General features: G+C 52.1%; 4 protein-coding genes across 4 annotated transcripts; 3 read left to right on the forward strand and 1 right to left on the reverse strand.

The window, feature by feature from the left end:
• Positions 1 to 54: 54 nt before the first annotated feature.
• J4E93_009188 (Type I Iterative PKS) lies at positions 55 to 8,117 on the reverse strand (the record flags this gene model as incomplete). The annotated part of the gene is made up of 7 exons (XM_049347082.1): positions 55 to 924; positions 1,092 to 1,295; positions 1,342 to 6,011; positions 6,063 to 7,365; positions 7,397 to 7,686; positions 7,746 to 7,890; positions 7,947 to 8,117. 7 exons carry the CDS (start codon positions 8,115 to 8,117, stop codon positions 55 to 57), a joined length of 7,653 nt encoding a protein of 2,550 aa, XP_049195646.1.
• Positions 8,118 to 8,643: 526 nt separating this feature from the next.
• Positions 8,644 to 9,876, forward strand: J4E93_009189 (uncharacterized protein; the record flags this gene model as incomplete). Its single annotated transcript, XM_049347083.1, has 3 exons — positions 8,644 to 8,901; positions 8,952 to 9,059; positions 9,109 to 9,876. 3 exons carry the CDS (start codon positions 8,644 to 8,646, stop codon positions 9,874 to 9,876), a joined length of 1,134 nt encoding a protein of 377 aa, XP_049195647.1.
• Positions 9,877 to 10,501: 625 nt separating this feature from the next.
• Positions 10,502 to 12,091, forward strand: J4E93_009190 (putative secondary metabolism biosynthetic enzyme; the record flags this gene model as incomplete). The annotated part of the gene is made up of 2 exons (XM_049347084.1): positions 10,502 to 11,314; positions 11,615 to 12,091. 2 exons carry the CDS (start codon positions 10,502 to 10,504, stop codon positions 12,089 to 12,091), a joined length of 1,290 nt encoding a protein of 429 aa, XP_049195648.1.
• A 1,446-nt stretch (positions 12,092 to 13,537) lies between these two features.
• Positions 13,538 to 15,212, forward strand: J4E93_009191 (uncharacterized protein; the record flags this gene model as incomplete). Its single annotated transcript, XM_049347085.1, has 3 exons — positions 13,538 to 13,661; positions 13,737 to 14,019; positions 14,528 to 15,212. The coding sequence occupies 3 exons, from the start codon at positions 13,538 to 13,540 to the stop codon at positions 15,210 to 15,212; spliced, it is 1,092 nt and encodes a 363-aa protein (XP_049195649.1).
• Between the last annotated feature and the right edge of the window lie 32 nt (positions 15,213 to 15,244).

A 15,244-nucleotide genomic window follows, 5' to 3' on the forward strand; every position in this document is an offset into this window, starting at 1 on the left:
ATCCGCGTTCCCACTGCAGCGATCCCTCGAGCAACATGAAAATTGTCTATCGCATCATGCACCCGCCTCAAGACTGGCCACAGTTTTCTTCGTCCGCTTGAGTTGACTCATCTTCGTGATCAGCTCCCCGATTGCGGCCACGGTCCTACCGCGCATGATATCGAAAACCGCAATGTCCGCAGCAAACTCCTTGCCAATCCAGTTGCGCAGCTCGACTGCGACAAGTGAATCCACTCCGAAAGCGTGAAGGGGTTTATTAACGTCAATCTCCTCTGGGGGGATGGACAATGCGCGGGCAAGTTTGCGCGCCAGCGCCTCAAGGACCACTGCAACTCGCTGCTCATCGTCTTCGGCAAGATTGAACAACGCAGCGGCGCTTACGCTATTCTGGGTGTTCGACTGGTTTGTGTTATGGGCTTGCGAGAAGGATGCGAAGAGTGGCCGCTGCAACACCTCAGCTGGTTCCAAATTGCGCTCCAGCAGATCGACAGGAGTTACCAGACCCATGGCAATTTGACTTTTGCCTATCGTCTGCGGCAAGTTGGTACGCTCTGGGTCGCAGTATATGGTCAACAGTGCCAGGAACTCATCCTCCTCAATCTGGCCGAGGCTGCCGGACTTCTTGAAGTTCTCGTGTAAGCGTTCAGTCTCCGCGACGATGCCGATGGTGCGCATAACACCCAGGTCAATGGACGTTGCGCGCTGCTGGTGCTGGACTCGATGACGTGCGAGTGCATCTTGGAAGGTGCAGCCTGCTGCATAGTTGGACTGACCGATGTTGCCTGCGACACCTGCCACCGACGATAACATGATGAAGAAATCCAGATCTCGAGGAAGCACGGCGTGGAGGTTCCATGAAGTGTGGGCTTTGGAACGGATAGTCTGAACCCACTGAGTGTGACTCATGTTGTCGAATGTCGCGTCCTACGAGACTTGGTAAGCGATTTCTCGAGCGTGAGCATTGGGAGCCTTACATTCAGCATCATGGTAGCATTTATGCAACCTCGAATTGGCGGCATAGATTTTGCGCATGCATCGAGAAGATCAGAGAGCGACTCTGCATTGGATGCATCACACTTTGGGGTGCACACGTTGACCCCCCGCTCCGCTAGTTCGCTCACCAGTTCAGCAGCTGCTCCCGAAGCAGCACCAGATCTCGATGGTACGATCAGATGTCGCGCGCCCCTAGAGACCATCCATCTGAGTATGGATCTCCCAATGCCACCCAGTCCTCCGGCAACGACATAGCTGGCGTTCTGGTCGAATTGCCACGATAGACGGCGCAGAACGCGTTTCTAAACTCGTTAGTCTTGATCGATAGTTAAGACCTGATGAGCGTACCTGCACTTCTGCAGAAGGATCGATTTGGATGATGATGCGTCCAGTATTCTTCCCACTCTGGAGATACCTAAACGCGCCCTCAACGTCTGACACCGGGAAAAGGTTCAATGGCCTCGGACAGTGTATGTGCCCTTCTCCGACAAGATCCATCGTCTTGTGGAGCAAGTCCCGTCCCATCTGCTTGCGATTCAAAGCGATATGGCGCAGATCAACCGCGAAGAACGAGACATTGTTTGCAAAAGCCGCCATTGGGAGTGAGGAATTGGCGTTGATGTCAGCTTTGCCAATCTCAACAAACCTGCCGTATGGAGCGACGCACTCCCACGAGGCACGCAGTCCCTCTCCCACAAGAGAGTTCAGCACGACATCAACGCCGTACCCATTTGTGAGACGCATGATTCCCTTCGCGAAAGTCGTGTTTCGACTGTAAAAGATGTGGTCGGAAGGAATCCCGTACAGGTCGATGAGATGCTGCTTCTTGAAGTCAAAGCCCACAGTCACGAATATTTCTGCGCCTATCAATTTGGCAATTTGAATAGCAAGCTGACCGGTCGCGCCAGATGCAGCATGTATGAGAATCTTTTCTCCTTTTTGCAATCTTGCAACTTCGGCCAGGGAGTAATAGGCTGTTATGCCACAGTTTAGTACTGCACACGCTTCTTCGAACGAGACAGCCTCTGGAATCTCAACGGTAGCCCATTCGTCAGCGCGAGGAAACATTCGCATGCATCCAACACCGCAAATGCAGACTCGGTCTCCTGGTTGAAACCGTGTACAGGCGGAGCCTACGCGCGTAACTACCCCAGCACAATCGGAGCCAAAGGTATCTTCTTCCAGGCGACCGAGCGCCTGGAACATATCGCGGAAGTTCAAACCCCACGCTTTGGCCTCAATCTCGACCTCTCGGTCTCCGAGGGGAGCATGATGTTCAGTGTCTTCTGCGAAATGCAATGTTTCAAGAGAGCCTCTGCTTCCAATCTCAATCTTGAGTGGTGGACCGGGAAGCCAGGACTCAGTCAGCATCTGTGGCTTGACCAATGAGTTCAAGTCCATGTTCAGATCCTTCTCTTCTATGAGCCGCCCGGTCAGCATGTGACTATCGCGTAGCACGTACTCCAGTTCTGGCGACTGCGCCGAGGACATTACGTCAAGTACATCCCAAATGGCATCGCATCCGCTGATCCAGTCGCGGACCGTATCCTCAATCGAGAGCGTTACGATACGCTTGTTAGCAAACTCTATCCGCATGGCCCGAAGAAAGCCATCCTTGAGACTGGCACAGGGATAAGGAGAGCAGTCGGTGTTGTTGGGAAGCATAGCAGAAGAGACCCACAAGAGATTCTCGGATGCATGCACCCACTCCCGAATGAGTTGAAATGCTTCAGTCGAAGTGGACATCAAGATATCTCCACTTATATCAGCGAGAAAGACGACGATGTCTTCTTTCGACACTTCGGCAACGCCAATCTGTGTGAATAGGCATATTCTTGTCGTCGCACGGGATGTTCGGGGCTTTCGTTGCAAGAGTTGGGTACCCAAACCATAGTGAGACTGGTTGGCATCGTTGACAACGAACAGTATTCTGCCACCTGACTGTGAGGGTTGAAGGTCTTCGACGGCTGTGGAGAAGATCACACTGCATTGATGTGCAACAGGCTCTTCATAATCGCGAATAACGAAGTCGTTGCCCGAGTACCCGTTCTCTCGTAGCAAGCGATCCCACTCCGGTTCTGTGATCGTTGGTCCTGACGTCCGAAATTTCTCTTCGCTGAGCCACCACCCAGGCAGTATGCCAAAGCCAAAGTTCATGAGAAAGCAGTCTGGCGCTGTAGTCTCATGGAATATGAGCTTACCTCCTGGCTTCAATGCACTCCTGAGATTCTGGAGCGTGGCGGCGAGATTCTTTGTGGCGTGGATGACACTGCCGGCGAGAATTACGTCGTAGGTACTAGGTTGGAAACCTTGTTTTGTTACGTCGCTTTCGATATCAAAAGTCTTGAAGACCATGCGATCTTGGCTATGAGAGAATTTCTCGCGTGCCTTCTCGAAGAAGCCTGGGGAGACGTCGGTGTAGGTGTAGCTAGAGAATGCGGTACCGCCAGTGCGGTTTTCGACGTCGCGAAGAGTGGAAATAATGTGTTCCGTCATAGCGCCTGTCCCTGAACCAACCTCAAGGATCTTCTGTGTTGGGTTCTCGTGCGCCATTAGGCTGAGGTACGAGATGAACTTTTGGTTGTAAACTGGTGCGAACATGGCCTTGTATATGTCTTGAGCGAGGGTCGTCGAGAAAAGCAGTTCAAGCGCGTTGATGTCGCCGCGTACGATGGGAACAATGTGCTCTGCTATCTCGATAAACATTCTCCAGTCCGGGAATTGCGTACTCAGATGACTGAGCTTCTCATTCAGCTCTTCATCCGTGACTTCGTATCGTGAAAGTATCGGGACGTGCTCAAGGTGTAGCTTGAGCCATGCCAGGTATTTCTTCATATGTGTTGGTGCTGTAGACCAGTCCGTGTCTTCCAGCCGGCCGAGGTTGCGGTGAACAACAGCGCGAATCGTCTGCTCAAGTTCGAGGATGAAGTTGACGTGCGTTGATTCATCATCTGCGAAGTGATCAGCTTCACAATACGCCTGAAGTTGGCTTGGCTTCATGAGCGATAACTGCGGCTTCCAGTCAAATCCATGTAGCAGCTTCCTTTCTACTTCGCTCTTCGTTTCAGCACCGAGCACTGGCGACATCTCTAGACGCGATACATGACAAAGCGGTGATCCGTCATCTGCAAGCGCCGTAAAGGAGCTCTCGATACCTTTGATCGTCTTCTTGAACCTTGATGTCGTGAGCATTCTGATGTGGCGAGTCTGAGGGTGTTGCCACCCAGATGCTGATATCCAGGTATCATAGACTTTGTGAGGAATAATCGTTGGTAGTTTGTCTGACATGCCAGTGGACGGCGCAGTAAAGCAGACTTGGCAAGCTGCATCAAGTACGGCCGGGTGCACCACCCCCTCGTAAGAATGTATGGGCGCACTGACGTCGACGCGGGCAATACCGAGCTCGTCACCATCCCAGTGGATGTTGTCTGCCAACGCGAACGCTTCGCCGTATTTGAGGCCCTGGTTCTTGTGCCAGTCATAGAATTCCGTCTTGCTTATAGGAAGCTTGCATTGTTCTTCCGCGGCAACGTAGCTATCGAGCAATGCCTTAGCGTGAGCTCTGGCTTCAAGGCCGCAATCTACTTCCGTGGCAGTCTCTTCGTAGTCCACATGCACTTCAGCTCGGACACACTCAATCCACTCGTTGTCTGATCGAGCGAAAATACGAACTTCTGAACGTGTCGACGTCTTCTCGTAGTCCTGACGAAGCGGGCGTAGCTGAGTCACCACTTCTGTCTTGCTCTTAGGTTCGGAGCTAACGACAATGGGATTCATGAAGGTCGCTTCCTTGATATTGTAGCCCAAAATGACTTGGTCGGTCTGAAAGTGCTGTTTTACGGCTTCTAGAGCCATCATGATCATTCCGGTAGCCGGGAAAAGCGCCTGATCACCTACGACGTGGTCTGCAAGCCAAGGAGTCTCTTCCAGACTAAGCATCTTCCGCCATCGCGGCTCGGAAGGATTCCAGTCCGTAGCACATATGCCGAGAACGCTTCTTGGTGCGTTGTTGCGCATCCGCCAGTCTCGGCTAAGTCGAGTCTCGTGCCAGTATGTCTGCGAACGATCGAAAGGATACTCAGGCAAGTCAACCAGGATCTGCAGGCGTTCCTTTTGAGCATCTTGTTGGTTCGCGGCATCGATTGACGGAGTATATCCATACGTAAACAAGCACCCGATTGTCCTCAGAGCCGACCTGAGAGAAGAATCGAATTTCGACAACAAAGACATATACCTAGCTTGCTTCTTGGTCGTATATTGGCCTAGTGTTTCGGTGGTAGGCCTCTTCAGTGCTGCGTGAGGTCCGATTTCGACATAGTCATGTATAGTGTGATTGCGATCGAGCTTCGGTGCTGTCACGGCAAGGTATCGCACTGCGTCCGCAAATCTGACGGGGGATACAAGATTATCGACCCAGTAACTACCTGTGACCAAGGCATCGGCATCAACTACTGTGCCAGTCACAGAGGAAACCATGAAGATCGAGCTTTGTTGCTCGCCTCGTTCGAGTGGACCTATCGACGAGAAATACTCCGCGGAAATGGCATGCATAGCGGGAGAATGATAAGCTACGCCAGTTCTCAGTTTCTGCGCGAATATGCCGTCTTCATCCAGCCGATCTTTCAGCGTGTCGATGTGGGTCTCATCGCCGGAAAGTGTTAGGTTGAAAGGGCTGTTGACGCAAGCAACGTGGATCGTTCCAGAGAGAGAGGCCTTGACCAGGTATGCTGAAACGCCACTTTCGGGGAGATTGACTGACATCATGGCTCCAGGACGAGGTAAAGTTGCCATAAGCTGATTGGCCAGTCTTCCTCTATGGTAAGCGACTTTACATGCGGACTCAAGTGACAAAGCACCGATACAGTACGCTGCGGCAATCTCACCAGAGGAGTGACCAACCACTGCAAGTGGCGCAATACTGAAGCTTCTTAGTAGTTCCACAAGTGCTATCTGGAGAGCGGTGCAGAGAGGCTGGCTGAAACGGGGCTGATTGATGTTGTTCCCGTGATCCATCTCGTCTAGTCAAGAGTTAGCTTGGACGTCAAAGTGAAGGCAGTCCGTCGTCTTACCCAGTAGCGACCACGGTGCGCCCAATGAGCGAAAGACATTCCCGATCCTAATCAGGGTTGACTTGAAGATGGGAAATCTGAGCAGTTCCCAGCCCATTCGAGCGTACTGTGCACCTTGGCCAGTGAATATCCATGCCATGCCGGCCTCTCGAGCTGAGCGTGTCAAGGTCGAGGTAGCAGCGCTGATGGTCGTGGACTTCTCGCTGGCATCAACGACTGCGAATGCCCTCCACGCCATGACACTCCTCCGAGAGGACAGAGTATACGCGAGGCGACGTAGTTTCTCTTCGTGCCCTGATACGCGCTTGTCGAAGTAGTCTGTATACTGCTGTATTACGAGTCGTAACGCGGCTTCGTCCTTGGCTGACCAGACAAGTAACTGAACACCACCTTCCGGTGCCTTGACACTCTGTGTAGTACTCCCGGTTGTCGAGCCATTAACATGAGCAGGAGCAGCAGTCACCTCATAGTCGCTGGCATGGTCGTTACCGTTCGTGCCATCCATGTTTCCATTTGGAATATTGCCATTCATTTGTGAGTTCTGCAGAGTTGAAGCAACCAATGTATTGTGGAAGCTTTGTTGGTTCATGGACTCGAGAGTATGATATGCATCGTCCAGTATGACATGTCCATTGGAACCGCCAAATCCGAATGAGTTGACTGAGATGCGACGCAGCCCATTGGTCGGCCATGCGATGCATTTCGTAGGTACCTCAACATTGTAGATTTTGGCGTTGATCTTTGGACTGATCTTCTCGAAGAGTGCGCTCGGTGGTATGACGCCCATTTCCAACATCATGATAGACTTGAGAATTCCAGCTAGTCCGCTACAGCCTTCGAGATGGCCTATGTTGGATTTGACGGACCCAACATATAGCGGGTGTTTTTGTGATCGGCTAGCCCGGAAGGTCCTGCCTATCGCCTTCATCTCCGTGGCATCTCCGAGCTGAGTACCAGTTCCATGAGCTTCAACGTATCGCGTAGACTCAAATCCCAAGTTGCAGCTCTTATAAACGTGTCTTATCAGCTGCTCTTGCGATTCCGCGCTGGGCTGCGTAATGCCTGGTGTGCGTCCATCCTGGTTTGAGCCAGTCGCTCGAACTACGGCACGTATGACATCTGAATCTCGAATCGCGTCTGAAAGCCTCTTGAGTACCAGCACTACCGCACCTTCTCCACGGGCGTAGCCATTAGCACGGTGATCGAAGCTGTAGGAGACGCCGTCTGGTGAGAGCATCTGCATGTTCGATAGGTAGAGTGAGATTTCGACGCTGAGAAGGACGTTTGCTCCAGCAACAAGAGCCTAGCACGTGTCAGTACTCTTGTAGTGGCACGATCTCTGAGGGCAGTGTTACCATCGAGCTCTGGCCGCTACGAAGCGACTGACAAGCCAAATCCATCGCAATCATGCTTGTCGAGCATGCCGTGTTCAATTGGATGCTAGGCCCTTTGAAGTCGAAGTACCAGCTAAGCCTATTGGCTAGGATAGAAGGCGAAGTACCAGTCGCGGTATTGGTCGGTGCTTCGTCGGGGTCTCTAGCCAAGATTCTGCTGTAGTCATCAGACATGGAAGCAGCAAATACTGCCGTCTGCGATCCAGCAAGGGTTTCTGGTGGATTTCCAGCTGCAACTGATTAGAGTTCGTAGACAATACTGGCGATGCAGAAGTTGGGTAGCACTTACCATTCTCCAATGCTTTGTATGAAGTTTCCAGTAGCCACCTCTGCTGAGGGTCCATTGATGCGGCCTCTTTCGAGGTTATGGAGAAGAAGGCTGCATCAAAGGCGGCAGGATCTTCTTTGACAAAGTGAGCATTCGTGGAGTATACCTGTTAACTTCTATTAGCATCTGCTGCTCTCTTGACGTTTCGTGGATGTAGCTTACCGTATTATCCATCGCTACGTTGGAGCTGTAAAATGCATCGATGTTGCCTCGGGACTTAGGCCACGGACGACTGAGGCTTCTGCCTCTTTGAAGATTGTCCCAGAAGCTATGGTCCTCATTGTCGCCTTCCGGTAGCTTGTACGATAGCCCGACGATGGCGATGGGCTCCATGGCTGTGAGGCTTCTGCGTAAGTTCACAGTGTTCAGTCACTGTTCAAGTGCGGTGCTGATTCAGTTACACCAAAACATATCGGAAGAGAAAGCGCATAGAGATGGTCATGCTATTTCGAGCTTTCCCAGGTATGATGATCTTGACGCATGCTGGGGTGCGAGGTGATTGGCCGTTGCTACCGATGGTATGGCTATTGGTGGTAAGCCATTACAGCCTGTGGCCCCCAAGGCAGACCTACAGGAAGCGTCAAAATCCTTGGAGGTTATTTCCTTGAAAGAGTCGATGCGCGTGCAGGGATGGCTGCATGCGAGTTGGTTTCCCAAAGCGACCAAATGTCAGCCGTTAATATCGCCCACTGCCACCCACGTACGTTCAATCTGCCGTAGCCAGTCAGCTTGATAAAGCGCCGGCAAGGCAGTCATCCACTGCGCTGGAATCATTTTTCTTTGCTCTACCGCCTTTCCCGTCAATCCAATCTGCTTACAAAGGCAGAACCGCACTCGCATACCATAATCGCTTCACATCATGGACCCAGCTGCGCTCGCACAATCCTCGCCAGAAGAGCAGGCTATATTCCTAGCCGCGCTTTTGGAGGGTCCAGCTCTAGAGCCTCCCCTGGGTACGAGTTCAAACTTCGACCACCCAGGCGGAAGCCATGCCATTGGCTATGGTGTTGTCTTGCTCGGAAGCATTGTCGCTGCACTTGCGGTTCTGCTTCGTTTATGGTCGAGAGCGCTGTTGAAGACATTTCGCATCGAAGATGCGCTCCTGATATCGGCTCTGGTAAGCATCTCAGTATCCAGAAGACGAACCAAACTAAATCGACTGCAAAGGGTCTATATGCTGGACACTCATATGTCTTATACGAACTCGCGATATTCCCAGGCTTTGAAGTTCATCAGTGGAACATTCAGCTCCAAAACCTGTTTCCGATCCTTTACGTGAGTGCGATAGCGATCGAAAAAATGAACCTTAACTGATCCTCAACAGCATGTTCATCTGGGCTCAATCTTTTACGGCTTGGTCATCATGCTCCTGAAGGTAGCCATCTTGCTCGACTGGCTCAAGATCTTCGTGCCTCGTGGGCAGCGCAACGCCGTGTTCTGGATTTCCCATGTCATGATCTGGGCAAACATCCTCTTCTATGGCGTCGGCACCTTGGTCGAGATCTTCCAGTGCAGTCCACGGACCAAGATATGGAATCCTTTGGTAGAAGGCATGTGCCCTATCGACATGAGAAGCCACAACATGGCTGCGGGTATCGTCAACCTCATCTCCGACCTCGTCATCCTAGGGCTGCCGCAGAGGGTGATCTGGCAGCTGCACATGTCGCGCGCCAGCAAGATCGGTATCTCGCTCCTCTTCGGTATCGGAATATTCGCTTGTGCGAGCGCAGCGGTGCGTCTATATTACATTTACAGGCTGTTGCACACATCCGATCAGCTGTATATTGTCTCCATCGCGGGTCTTTGGGGTGTAGGCGAGATGACGGCTGGTTTCCTCATCATAGGCTTCCCATCGCTTCCCAAAGTCGTCAAGGCATTGCCATTCTCGGATTCTGTTGTCTCGCTCTTGCGACAGATAACGCGGCCGGGCTCAAGCGGTCATGCTGAAGGTCAGGCCGAGACGCGTCGCGGGCTGCCGTCGTGGCACAAAGCCGCACCACTAAAGAAGCGTCGCGACCAGTTCGAGGTCAGCGAATTGAGCGAGTACGATCTTCCCGATCGTGATAGGGTTCACATGGGTGATAGGCGCTAGGTAGAGGGTGCATGGCTGGCATCGCGGGTTGGTGGGATCGCATTCTTCGTAGTTCATCACAGTCCTGGAATGGAAAGATGCAGGTGCCCTGCTGTTCCCGGCACAACTTCGGTAAACGCGTCCCAGCCACTCGTGAACCGCTGACGTGAGCCCATTCATCACGTGACGAACACGAATTGCCCTGCGCGTCATGACGATCCTCCCCTATTGCTCTCCTCACTGCTTGATACCCTGCCGACTCTGCAACATTCGCCTGCATGCAAGTAAGAGCTCACCGATATGATGTTGCATGCCGAGTCTAGGTACCCTGTCGACCAGTCACTGCCTGTGGTCGCTACAGCCGCGTTGAGACGCCGCAAGCTGCAAGCTGCAAGGGTAGTTGTGGCCCACGGATAGTGCCACCAGATCCAGCATCTCATTCGCCTATACTCAACCTCCCTGGAGCGTCCTCCTCTCATTGCCTGTCTCACTGCTATAGTCAGATCGACCTGATGGCTGTGTCGCACCGGCTATGCACCCATCTGGGGGCAGGCCGTACATATAACGACTATCTTGACTGTGCAGTGCATCACTCGGTTATTCCTGTTACACATCTGGGCGTCTACTTTACGAAGGTTTCCACAGAATGGGTGAGGCATACGACCCAACGACCATCTTCAGCCCCAGCCGAGAGTTGGCAGCCCGCATAGGGAATCAGAAGCCCCGACAAAAGACGATCCCGTCGTCCTCATTCTATCGCAACCTGGAAGACGCACTAGAAGTTAAGAAGAAGTCACACACGTTCTATTCGATTCAACAGAACCTATGGCAAGCAGCCGAGTCCACAGTCGACTTCATCTCCAACGACATTCTCTCCTTTGGCATCAACGGCATCTTGAAGACAGAATACCTGAAAGAGCTTTCCCGATATGATCAACACAACCCCGGGGCGCCGGGATCGCGACTCGCCGAAGGAAACTACGCCTATATAGAAGAAACAGAGCAGCATATCGCTAAGTTTCATGGCGCTGAAACGGCACTACTGCTGGCTTCTGGATTCGAAGCAAACGTGGCCATATGGACGTCAATACCACGACCGGGCGACGTGATTCTATACGACACCTTAGTTCACGCCAGCACCCATGAAGGTATCGACCAGAGTCTGGCAGGAGAACGAGAGAGTTTCGCACACAACAACATCGAGGACTTTCGCCGCATCTTAACATGGATCATAGAGTCCAATCCGTTGATCCAAAGGGGTGCAAGATCAGTCTTAGTAGCTGTCGAGTCTGTCTATAGTATGGACGGTGATGTCTGCCCATTGCAAGAACTTGTTGATGCCGCGAGGGAACTGGCTCCTTCCGGAAGTGTCCAATTTGTGGTCGACGAAGCCCATAGCAATGGCATATATGGGCCTCAAGGCAAAGGTCTTGTGTGCGCTCTTGGTCTGGAAAGAGAGGTGGCTATAGTGATGCATTCATACGGCAAGGCATTGTCGTCAAGAGGCGGTATGTATCTCACGGTCTACATTAGGGCCATGTATACTCACTTGCGATACAGCTACAGTGCTCGGTAACGAGACGATCAAGTCTACGCTGCTAAACTTCGCACGAACCATCATATTCACGACTGCACCTTCATTCGCATCGGTAGCACTTATCCGGACAGGATACAGGCTGTTAGAGTCGGAAGTTGGAAGAAAGGTAATCATCCTCGTCATATCAATGTCCATGGCGATCGCTCTCTGACACTGCACCAGGCCCAAGCACAGGTCCACGATCTTGTGGATCTCTTCTTACAGTCAATCATATCGCACCCCCTCTGGGAACGCGCAGAACACACCGGGCTACTTGCCATCCCCCTACTAAAGGACTGGGAAGGATCGCCAACGGCGACATCTCACATCATCACAATCCGCACTCGACAACCATACACGTACTGGCTGTATTTCCACCTACTACTAAACGGCTACTGCGTGTTCCCAGTCGAGCACCCCGTCGTCGCCAAGGGCGAAAGTCGCTTAAAGGTTACATTCCACGCCGGCAACACGGAAGAGCAAGTAAGCGGCATGGTAACATCGGTTTTCGCGTGGATCCAGGAAATGATGGAAATCGAGGGAAGCAAGGATGATGCGCAGCGAATTGCCGTTTCGCAAGCTGCCCACAAGGTCTATACTTGGATGGCGCATGAAGGGCTGACTGGGTTTGGCATGCCTGCTTCAATGGTGAGATACTGAAGGTACCTTCATAGGCTTCGCGATTATTACGGATAATTCGTTTCGTCTCGAGTTCGCCTCGGAAGTCTAGAGATTATGCACAATGCGACAAGGGTGATGTAGCCTGGTCAACGGGGCGTTATAAGCATGCGAGGCAGGTGGAGCCAACCGAGTCATCCTTCATATCAACTTCATAAAGTACCAAGATGGCGGTCCCCGAGCCGCGAAGATCATTCCTCCATCTATGTGTTGTATGTAACACGAGATATGCACGTAAGCCGTTGAGGCTTGGCGAGAAGGAATGGAATGGGGCGAAGTAAGATCATAGTTGCAGAAAGGCTGGCGGCAGTTCGTTCTGCCTTCACATGCTAGCGCTTCGGGCCGGCTGATCTTGGATGTTTATATGTGCATTTAGGATTCTCCCGTCGAGGCTTTCTGGCGATCACGATATGCCCAGGTTGTTTAGTCCAACCCAGACCTAGAACTTTTGTATGCTTATTGTTGTTCAAGTATTGGATATACGCAATGACCAAGTCTCACCGTGCTCGGATAGAGTGAGACAACCCAGGCTTTGTCTACACACTCCAAGCTGCTATATTTCTGACTTTACATGCGACATGCAACAGAAAATAGGTAGTCTTCTATAGCCTCGTTATCGTATGATACAATTTCTGGTGTTTGATACAGCCTAATGTCTACATGTGAAGTCCCTAAATCACGCGGGCCGTGCATCGCGATGCAGCGCCGCTGCCTAAACAATTACTGTGCCACAAACGCGCAGAACCCTTACACGGGCCACGGATGAGGTAGCGGCGTTGTGTCTGGCTCACCTTCGCTCCCATCAATTCTCCGGTAACCACTACTTTTTTACATTGCCGTCCGTTTCACAGCAAGCAATCATGGCGCCTAAAGGTGATCTGAGTGGGAAGGTACGGTGCCACTTGTCTAATCCGCGCTTTCATGCTGACATGTGAAGATGGTGTTTGTGATTGGCGGGTCTAAAGGACTGGGGAAGGAGATGTCGAAGGTTATGGCTTCTCAAGGTACGAGCTTGTTGTACCTTTGGTATCGGTTGTCGTTGTTGAACAGCAGCGTATAGGTGCTCATGTGACTATCTTTGCACGCGGGCAGACGCAGCTCGACGAGGCCAAAGATGAGATTCTTGCAAGCAGAAGAGACCAAAGCCAGCAGGTCGCAGCTATTGCTGCAGACCTTGGCACACCTTCGACAGTGAGTAGACGTCCGGCCCAACTACCATAAGGAGGAGGCAAGTCCAGCCTAGCATTCTAACGATACCACTAGGCGTATTCCCTTTTCGCATCACAACCAACAATTCCGGATATTGTGTACTGTGTTGCTGGCGGTACCCCGTCGGAGTGCGGATACCTGCTCGATCTGCAGCCTGAGGTATTCGAACGCTGTATGAACAACAACTACTACTCAAGCCTATACCCAGCGCAGGCGGCAATGAAGCTGTGGACTCAGGATGACGAAGACGCTGCGGTGCCATCAAGTCCAAAACCACGAAAGATCGTCTTCGTAAACAGTTCTGCATCGCTTGTTCCGGCACCTGGCTACCTAGCATACTCCGGTAAGTGGTTCTGCATCGTCATAGAATGGTACAAGTCTTGAAGCCAGCATACTAACTGGTACTGTGTTCATCAAGCCGCCAAAGCTGCCCAACGCTCACTTGCCGACACCCTACGCATGGAAGTAATGCGGTACTCAGGCCCAAAGAGCACATACACCGTACAATGTATCTTTGCACACAACTTCATCACGCCAACGTTCCTGCAAGAGCAAAAGACTAAACCCGAACTTACCAAGCGCATTGAAGGCACGTCGGGCGAGCTTCACGAGTTGGAGAAGCAATTTCCCTACGCTGCGAAGATTGCGCCCGAGATTGTGGCAAATGTAGCGAGCGGCGACTATGCTGTTTGTGATGGGAGGTTCGATCCTCAGCTATTGTGGGCGAATGCTATGGGTGCGAGTCCGCGGCGTGGATGGGGGATCGTGGATACGCTGATGGCCATGTTCATGCTTCTCGCGTGGCCATTCGTGAGGCGCGATATGGAGAAGAAGTGTTGGGGTGATGCGTTGGATGCAAAATAGGACCAAAAATACGAAAGTATGATGGTTATTTTACATCATCAAGGCCCTGTACTGCTTTGCGCAGTGTGATCAATAATCATAATCTCTGACGTGCTGCGTATGCCGGAGCGAGGGCGTTTCCGCCATTTGAGGTTTGCATGTGATCGAGAATGCGGCACAGCTACTGCGTCTTGATCTTCTGTTCCCCGCCTGCACCCTTGCACTCGACACACATTCCGGTCTCATCATGGGTAGCCTGCTCAGTTTAATCCGTCCCATGCCACCACCTCCATCTGATAGCGCACGTTTCGTAAGTCCGGTGTAACGTCCAATCCACTTGTGCGGTCCGCGAACCATCTACAATAGCGTCAAAGATCTCAGGAAACGTATCGACTTCTATGAAGAAATCACCATCTTCGCTTGGCCGTCATGCGGAGGTGTGATAGTGCTCGAGAGGCCCTGTCCAGCAGATTTCGACTTTCTCGGACTCGACCGTCTCGATCCACCGAAGAAGCGTCACGCCACTCGACAAGAGGAAGACGACTTTGCTCAGCGCTTACTATTGCTCGGTGGGAAGTGGTGGGATTCTCCCGCTAGACACTCCCTGTTCACTCAACCCGACCACTTGCAAGATGAGGACGAAATGGCTGCTCTCCCTGAGCCGACGGCAAGGGAAAACGCGTGGGTTGGTGTCGCATGGCCTAGTTCAGGTGGATTGGTCGTAGCTGAGTGGCCGACCATGATGTACCCTGGTGGACGCATGGACGACGTCGTTCCAGACGACGTGTCGAGATTATTCCTGTGTATGACAATGGACGAGAAGGCGGCAGTGCTGATGGACAGACTCGAAGGGAAATGGTGGACAGGAGTCGAGGATTACGAGGGCAAGGCTTTCATTGGCAGCTGGGGAAACCATCGAGGCGAAGTTGGCGGACTTCAACAAACGTGGCCAAACGAGGGAGCGAGCCAGAATCCTGGTAGTGAAGCTCTGCCTGGTCAACGAGTTCTCTCATCCAGAGAATCAAACTTCGATGTAGGAAAATATTGCTGACGTGTCGAGTATACCTTGCCCTTTGACTTTCG

Source organism: Alternaria ventricosa, assembly GCF_023758065.1.
Source record: "Alternaria ventricosa strain BMP 2768 chromosome Unknown scaffold_20, whole genome shotgun sequence".
NCBI lineage: Eukaryota > Fungi > Ascomycota > Dothideomycetes > Pleosporales > Pleosporaceae > Alternaria > Alternaria ventricosa.